Below are 9147 nucleotides of genomic sequence, written 5' to 3' on the forward strand. Positions count from 1 at the left end.
TTAGGGGCTCCGAAATTTTCCTTTCTGGGTAATTACTAAAATATAACCGTACCTTGAAGTCTACACAGTCACCGACCAGCAGGCGCCAGTGCATTCATATATTATGATGAATTCTTCCAGAAAGTCATCCATTAGAGTATCATAATTAGACAAAAAATGATATCCTTGGGGTTTTAAATGTCATTATTCTTAACGTTATTGGAGGGATCATACATTATTAAAGGAAACCGTTGCCTTGGATCGGACGAGTTGGTCTAAAAAAAAAAAAGCGTTTTGACCCGTTTGTTATAAAATGCAGATGGTTGGACAGATGTTTTAAAACTAGAATACAATGCTCCACACAAATTTGCTTTGAAATTGCGCGGTTTTCCTTTTACTTTGCGAACACGGTCGGCCATTTATGGGAGTCTTTAAAAGTCTTTAAAATGAATTAACGTCACTTTTTAATAATCTACCTACAAGTTGTTTTGTTCCTACAAATAATAAGCTATGAGAAACGAACAAAAAAATATACCCCATTATTAGTTATTTCAACTTTGCGCTAAATTATTTCAAATTAAACAAACGTTAGGCTACTTTGTTTAATTACCACTATTTATTACAGGGTCACTTTTAATCAAGCCTTCGATTCTCGCATTTCGAATCATTCCGCGAGATCATGCGGGAGCCAGTTTGTCCCTTTGATCTTGGACAGGCACCGGTGATTGGAACCAGCTAAGGCAACCGACAGGTACCCGATTTCCACTTAACGCGAGATAAACATAATATACAGTGTAGTAGAGGTCTGGGTACTCGACGGCTTGATGCCGTGACGCGAGATTCAAAATGGCCACCAGCCATGCTTGAGAAGTTGTCAATACCGTGGATATTCTCACGATGATTTGATGTGATTTCATGTCTCTATGGGTAAGCTTTATCATGTAGTTTATTTAAGTTATTAATGAAGAGTAGTATGAAGGATTTGTGGAAGACGTGTTACCACCTGAATTGTCAGAAAACGAGTAATTTTGTCGCATTTCTTTTCCACCTTCATGCTCAACATAAACAACGGCAATCCGGAAGTAGCTGTAACGTTGGAGCATAGGTCATTGTATCGTCAATGGCAACTTGCTGTCAATCAGATGCTGAAATACGCAATCGACTTTTCTGTTTAGTTTTCAGATTATCCTACTTCAATTCATTGATAGATTAATGTGTCAGCCATTCCTACATGTTTTTAAAAAGTAGGTTTTTGTTTACATGTAACACTGAACTGTTGTTAGCCTACTGGTGTAAACTGTTTACCAACCAGGAAAAGTTTCCGTATGGCGCCACCACTTTTTCATTCGAAATGAAATAATATAGTATCTGATTAACCTGATTGATATATCCCTTTTTGTAAAAATGTGTGAAAAAGTTGTGGCGCCATACGGAAAGTTATCCCCCAGGGGTGTGTCTTTTTTTAAGAAAAAAAAATAAAAAAATATATATATATAATCTGAATAAAACTTGGGCTGTTTTTTTTTTTTTTTTTTTTTTTAAATCGATTGTTTCTAGTTTTTAAATCGTCTGAAATTTCATGAAGATGTGTAATGGATGGCGAGGAGCAGAACAATCTTGGTCTGAGTCGTATATATACCTTGGCAATTTTTTGAGATACTGTCTAGTTTTCGATGCCCCCGAATCGAGATAAAATGAATATTTGAGACCCATCCAATTGTTCCAGCAATCTGTAATAACCTGGAGACTGTCTTTTGCACATAAAGAACTTCCTTTGGTTAAATTTTGAGGCAAACCGGAGAGAAAAAGTTTTTGAGGGTGAAAAACGTAAGTTATACTCCTTGCCCCTTGCCGGCCAAAAATTATGTTTTTCAAGATCACCTGCAAATTCGACGTGTATGAGAGTTTTAGTCGTCTACCTTAGCAACTTTTTGATATAATTATTGTCTATTTTTCGATATAACAATGTCTCAAATAATACCTGTAACAAACTCAATCAAACAAAAAATACCATACACGGCGAGTACCCACAAAGAACACTTGGAGGAAATGTAACGATGTTATATTATTCCCGCCGTCATGTTGACCCCAGCTAGCCTAGGACTCAGCCACCCAACCCCAATCCCGCCACCCCTCCCCAAACCCCGCCACCCCTCCCGAAACCCCGCCACCCCTCCCGAAACCCCGCCACCCTCCCCCAGCGATCGACAATCCCCAATTCCCATCGACATGCAAAACCAATTTCCCCTGTGAACTAATTTTCTATACCTACATCGTGTGCCTTTGACTCAGATTTGTTGTAAGTTCGAACCAAAGAGTCCCCTATTATGCCGATATTTCGTGTAACCTAATGAGCACTACTTACAGCGTGTGCCTTCCACTCACAGTATTTTTTTAAATCACAACCAAAGAGTCACCATCGTTAAAGGCAGTGGACACTATTGGTAATTACTTAAAATAATTATTAGCATAAAACCTTACTTGGTGACGAGAAATGGGGAGAGGTTGATGGTACAAAACATCGTGAGAAATGGCTCCCTCTGAAGTGCCATAGTTTTCGAGAAAGAAGTAATTTTCCACAAATTTGATTTCGATACCTCAGATTTACAACTTGAGGTCTCGACCATCTAAACGCACACAACTTTGTGAGACAAGGTTTTTTTTCTTTCATTATTATCTCGCAACTTTGATGACCGATTGAGCTCAAATTTTCACAGGTTAGTTATTTGATGCATATGTTGAGATACACTAACTGTGAAAGCTAGTCGTTCACAATTACCAATAGTGTCCACTGCCTTTAAATCACAACAAAAGAGTCACCATTGTTACAGACAATGGTCACTATTGGTAATACTTGGTGTATCTCAACATATGCATAGAAAAAAACCTGTGAAAATTTGAGCTCGTTTGGTCGTCGGAGTTGCGAGATAACTAGGAAAGAAAGAAAAACCACACCCTTGTCACACGAAGTTGTGTGCTTTCGGATGCTTGATTTCAAGACCTCAAATTCTAAACTTGAGGTCTCGAAATCAAATTCGTGGAAAAATACTTCTTTCTCAAAAACTACGTCACTTCGGAGGGAGTCGTTTCTCACAATGTTTTATACTATCAACCTCTCCCCATTACTCGTTACCAAGCAAGGTTTTATGCTGATATTTTGAGTAATTGCCAATAGTGTCCACTGCCTTTAATGCTGACCATCGTTGTTATAAAACACAAGGAACAAGGCAATAACCTTCCTCCATAATACTGGGGGGCAAGCACATTTTCCATTTTTAGTTTAGTTTCAATTTTGGTTTAAATTTTAGGGTGAGAGAATTTATACCTTATTTGATTTTTCGAATCGTTAGATTGTTTTAATCTATCATAAAAATATTGATATAAGCAATAAAACAAAACTGTGAAAATTTGATTTCAAAATGTGCTAGCGTTGTTTTAATATCGCCAAGACTCCGGAGCGGTTATGTCCACGAAGGAAGAGTAGTCGATAATTGGAATACACAATCTGAAAAACGCGTCTGACGGTAACGTTTCTATCGCGACGGACAGCAAACCTTTATAAGGTGTTCTGAAAAGAATACCATACTTGTGACATCACAAAGTTTATTTTAAAAATCCCCCTTTAAAATATGCACTGGACACTATTGGTAATTACTCAAAATAATTATTAGCAAAAACCTTACTTGGTAACAAGTAATGGAGAGAGGTTGATGGTATAAAACATTGTGAGAAACATTGTGATTTCGAGACCTCAGATTTAGAATTTGAGGTCTCGAAATCAAGCATCTGAAAGCACACAACTCCGTGTGACAAGGGTATTTTTCTTTCATTTTTATCTCCCAACTTTGATGACCAATTGAGCTCAAACTTTCACAGGTTTGTTATTTTATGCATATGTTGAGTTACACCAAGTGAGAAGACTGGTCTTTGACAATAATACCAAAGGTTTCCAATGCCTTTCACACAGAGATGACCGATTTGTTTTTGCATGATGAATAGAGAACTGAACAACTCAGTTGGACTAATAATAAAAATGCTACCAACAAATTGATTGCCCTAGAAAAACAGTTTATTGATGGGAGGCCAGTGGCGTCATAATCTATTCATACAGTTTCATTGCGGTGATGGGTGGGGGAGGGTTGGAGCATTGCCAAAAGCTTCAGGAGCTAGTGGGGCATCAGTCTTGGCCAAAAACGTCAGTGATCAATAGTTGATAGAGTATATACTACGCTCAGTTTTAAATCGCTACAGCGCACCCTCTGCGGTATGATTTAACCAACATGACGTCAGTGCTAGGCTAGACTGGTCCCCCGTATTTAAATGCAATGCATAAGACATGGTACTTGCTCTTCAGAACCGATGATGTCATTAGATACAATCATTTTTTTTATAAGGGTGCAGCGCAAGGGTGCAGCGCAAGCTACCGTATTGGTAGCGTGCCATCACCTGCGAGGTCTTCGTACGTCTCTTCACCTCTTTGGAGGAAAACACTTCAAATCAACCTGATTGGCTAACCAAAAGTGACTGCTTGGCGTGCACGCTGGTTTCCAAGGCCCAATTTCAAAGAGCTGCTTATGCGCAACAGAAGTATATAAGCACGACAATAAGGTTACCACCCATGCCACGTGTACGACCGTAGCCTTTCACGTGTGCACGTTTCACCAAAGATGGTGGTCAATGACGTCATTGGCCGAGAACTGTGCACAGCACGTTAACTCTTGCACTTCTCCATTGTTTGTATTGAAGTAAACACTGTTTGTCAAAGATGTTAAAAGTGCTATTTGAAATTTCATTAGATCGGGGCCCTTTTCGAATCCACGGCGTTGACTTTGGATTCGGCTTCGGGCTCCGTTCTCTCGTCTGAAACCCTAATATGCGCGTATAAGCAAAGCACGCAAATTGTCAAAAAACCGCGGGGCCAAGCTAGCCTAAGCTGAATCCAGACCCGAAGCCATGGTTTCGAAAAGGGCTTAGGTGTCCTCAGCGCTGAATGTAAACAAATAAGGAGCACGTGGTGCACCATGTTTTGTTCTCAATTTAGTTTATAGATGTTTGTTTCATCAGTTCCTTCATTGATCTTTGCTTCTTCCACGCTCAAACCAATTGATGTCTTATTTCTTGGTAAGGCCCCCTGCCTTCGTAGGCCTACAATCCAGCTTATGTTCAAGGCTGAGATTAAGCTTCAATAAAAACCCTCCTATCAGGCAAGTCATTAATGTTGCGTCCGGGGTCCTCACCAAGAGATATGACTCATTGTTTTTGCGTTTGAAACAGGTATCCCGGCGGGCTTAGTTTCAATACACCCAAATGTTGCTATAAAAACAAGTTGCAGTAAGTTTCTGATTCAGTGAGCCTGATGCTGGAACTCATTTACCTGGCTGAGTGGTGTTGTCCAACCAATAAGTAATTAAGAAATAATGCGTGTTGTCATGAGTGTCTTCGTAGGTCGAGTTGTCTTGGTTTTATTTATTGCTGTAGCTTGCTGTTCGGCGGATGACTCGTCCGTGTACGACTTGAGTTCGTCCTCGTCCTCTTCTGACGGTTGTACAGGTAAACACAAAGTTATTATTGTGCAGTGAATCTTACGCTACATCGCGTAGAGATAGTTTTAAAGACATGGGCAATATTGGTAATTATCAAAGACCAGTCTTCTCACATGGTGTAACTCAACATACGCATAAATTAACACACCTGTGAAAATTTGAGCTCAATTGGTAGGCGAAGTTGCGAGATGATAGGGGAAAAAAAAACACTTGTCACGCGAAGTTGTGTGCTTTCAGATGCTTGATTTTGAGACCTCAAAATTCTCTGATTCTGCGTTCTCGAAATCAAGGTCGTGGAAAATTACTTACAGACACTGGACACTACGTCCAGCTTGTAATTGTCAAAGATTAGCCTTCACAGTTGGTGTATCTCAACATATGCATAACATTTGTTTTGTTACTATCCTTTGTAGATGACATCCGAGATGATCTTCCCTGTGAGTACAAAATGAAAGGCAGAGTTGTAGACCGACTAGTACATGGTGAGACAATTCAGATAGATGAGTGTTCAGCCTGCACCTGTGGAAATTCCACACTGAGTTGTAAGCGTAAGACCTGTCCAGAACTACACTGCAGTCCAAGTCAGAGAATGAAAATTAAATGGGAATGCTGCGAGACGTGCCCCGAAAGTAAGTAATCTTTTAGAGGGGAGATGTTGCCTTCGATCGGACGAGTTGGTATATAAAAAGGCGTTTCAACCAAACCGTTTGTTACAAAATACTAGAAAGATGCTTTAAAAGTACCCAAACAATATGCTTCAAATCACAGATAATCTTACATTTGGTCGTCTGCATGTGTGTCCACGTGCGTGGTATTGTGTACACAGTAGGCCTATATGGTCATACATTTGGATAAACTTGCATGTAATGTTTTTTGATGTAATGAATTGGACTGCGTATCTCTATGTGAAATGCATGTAGGTCAAAGGTGAAAATATACGCTGGTTTGGAGGCCGGTCTCTGGCGTTATTCACGAGCCTCGAAGTGTGACGTCAGATGTTCAGGCAATAGGTGAAGATGGACGGAGATTGACAGACGCTAGAGGCCACTCTCTGGCGTTATTCACAATCCTCAAAGTGTGACGTCAGTCGTCAGGCTAACACCAACCTAACCTGAACATCTCACTGTACACTTCGAGTCTTTTGACACATAAAAACACCTGAGATTAAAGCCAGTGGACACTTTTGGTAATTTTCAAAGACCAGTCTTCTTACTTGCTGTATCTCAACATTTGCATAAAATAACAAACCTGTGTACATTTGAGCTTGATTGATCGTTGGAGTTGCGAGATACATAATATGAAGAACAAAACACCCTTGTCACACGAAGTTGTGTGCTTTCAGATGCTTGATTTCAGGACCTCAAATTCTAAACATGAGGTCTCAAAATCAAATTCGTGAAAAATTACTTCTGTCTCGAAAACTACTCCACTTCAGAGGGAGTCGTTTCTCACAATGTTTTATACTATCAATCTCTCCCCATTACTCGTTACCAAGTAAGGTTTTATGCTAATAATTATTGCCTTTAACTGCCTTTTAAATACAAAGCTTTGTTAAATTGTTTTGGTAATGTTTTCTTTCGCCAGCATTTGTAGATGTCGTCCGAAACGATCTTCCCTGTAAACACAACGGCTACATTTTGCTTCATAATGAGTATAGGAAGCCGAATGAATGTTCATCCTGCGCCTGTGACAATGCTACTTTTTATTGTCAGTACTCAAGTCAGCCAACCTGCGGCAAAAGCAAGAAAATCAAAGGTCAAGGCTGCGAGATATGTGACTTCGGTAAGTAGTTTTTCTAAAAGGCACTGCAGGGGTGGATTTCACAAAGAGTTAGGACTAGTCTTATCTCGAGTTAGGACCATTTACTCGTCCTAACTTAGGACTATCCATGCAATTTGTATATCTCCTAGGACTAGTCCTAAGTTAGGACTAGTCCTAACTCTTTGTGAAATCGACCCCTGGACACGTTTGGTAATGGTCAACGACCAGGGGTGGATTTCACAAAGGTAGTCTTAACTTAGGACTAGTCCTAGGCAATGCTAAGAAATAGGACCAGTCCTAAGTTAGGATGAGTTACTGGTCCTAACTTAGGACCAGTCCTATCTCTTAGCATTGCTTAGGACTAGTCCTAAGTTAGGACTACCTTTGTGAAATCGACCCCTGTATTCTCATCACTTGGTGTATCCCAATATAGTTTATGTACAAAGAAAACAAATCTGTAAAAATATTTGGGCTTAAAGCCATTAGACACTTTCGGTAAACAGTGTTGCCCAAGGCCCATACTTCGTGTACCACAACTTATATATAAAATAAAAAACCTGTGAAAATTTAGGCTCAATCGGTCATCGGAGTCGGGAGAAAATAACGGAAAGACCCACCCTTGTTTACCCACGTTTCGCCGTTTCATGACATGTGTTTAAAATAAATCCGTAATTCTCGCTATCAAGGATTGATATTGTGTTAATGTTTTCTCAAAAAGTGAAGCAGTTCATGGAATAATATTTCAAGATAAGTCTTTCACCATTACCTTCTGTAAACCCTGTAAATTATTTGTAAATCTGTGAACCTTTTTTTTTTTTTTCTGTACTGAAAGTGGCTTTAATTAGTCATCGAAGTTGCAAGAGTATAATGAACGAAGATAAACCGACCGTGTTACACAAACTTGTGTTTATACCCCTTTACAGTCAAAACGGTATCATCCATTGAAAGCCTTGCTGGTAGAGCACAAACTTTACGAAGCAATCATGGTTAAGTGTCTTTTGTCTTGTCTTTGTTTATACAGCACCAACGCCAGTCAATGAAGACGTCGAAGGAAAGAAAGAAATGAAACAGCGTCCTCTACCGACAGGAAATGGCAAGACACTTGAACAAACTGGTAAAATGAACAAACGATTCGCAGCGTTGGTTTCAATCATAAAAACTCAGCGTTAAAGTTAACACAAGACAACCACAGTTTCTTGTAAGTAACTGCTTCAGATGCTGAATATTCTGGCTGTGTAGACAAAAGACAAACCTCAGAGTAATCCTTGTTTAGTGTGTTTTGCTTCTTGCAGCTCGACTTTAATATAGTAAACTTAAATTCAATTTAATTGATAACATACAGTAAGGCGAGGGACCATGACAACACCTTCAGGGTAATAATTGACCTTGATCTGGGTCAATATCGGCCTTGATCCGGGTCAGTATTGACTTAGATCGGGTCAGGATCGACCTTGACCCTGGAAAGATTTGACCTTGATCCTGGTCAGAAATTCCTATGATCTGGGTCAGGATCGACCTTGATCCGGGTCAGAATTGACCTATATCCGGGTCAGGATCCCATTTGATATCAGTGTGACCACGAATCTGTTTCTGCTGCGGTGTTTTGCTGAGCTCGACATAATTATAACAAACTGACCTTAATTTCAAGTAAATCGAAAGCATGTAGGTTTGGATTTAGTTTTGCACACCACTAAACTCTGAAACACAGCTCCCGGTCGTCAGAACTGACCCAGATCAAGACAAGGAATAATTAAAGGCAGGGGACACTATTGGTAATTACTAAAAACAATTTTTAGCATAAAACCTTACTTGGTAACGAGTATCGGGGAGATGTTGATAACATTGTGAGAAACGGCTCCCTCTG

The 9147-nt window shown here is 39.7% G+C and overlaps 1 protein-coding gene across 3 annotated transcripts; it reads left to right on the forward strand.

The window, feature by feature from the left end:
* The first annotated feature begins 818 nt into the window (after nt 1-818).
* LOC117299505 (cysteine-rich motor neuron 1 protein-like) lies at nt 819-8889 on the forward strand. 3 transcript variants are annotated; one of them, XM_033783050.1, is made up of 5 exons: nt 819-906; nt 5425-5529; nt 5936-6151; nt 7107-7304; nt 8305-8889. In XM_033783050.1, the coding sequence occupies exons 1-5, from the start codon at nt 903-905 to the stop codon at nt 8451-8453; spliced, it is 672 nt and encodes a 223-aa protein (XP_033638941.1). In that variant the 5' UTR covers nt 819-902; the 3' UTR covers nt 8454-8889. The 3 variants fall into 3 exon arrangements, with proteins under 3 accessions (XP_033638941.1, XP_033638942.1, XP_033638943.1); XM_033783051.1 differs by having other exon boundaries at nt 5458-5529; XM_033783052.1 differs by lacking the exon at nt 5425-5529.
* The last annotated feature ends 258 nt before the right edge of the window (nt 8890-9147 follow it).

Source organism: Asterias rubens, chromosome 14 (genome assembly GCF_902459465.1).
Source record: "Asterias rubens chromosome 14, eAstRub1.3, whole genome shotgun sequence".
Lineage (NCBI taxonomy): Eukaryota > Metazoa > Echinodermata > Asteroidea > Forcipulatida > Asteriidae > Asterias > Asterias rubens.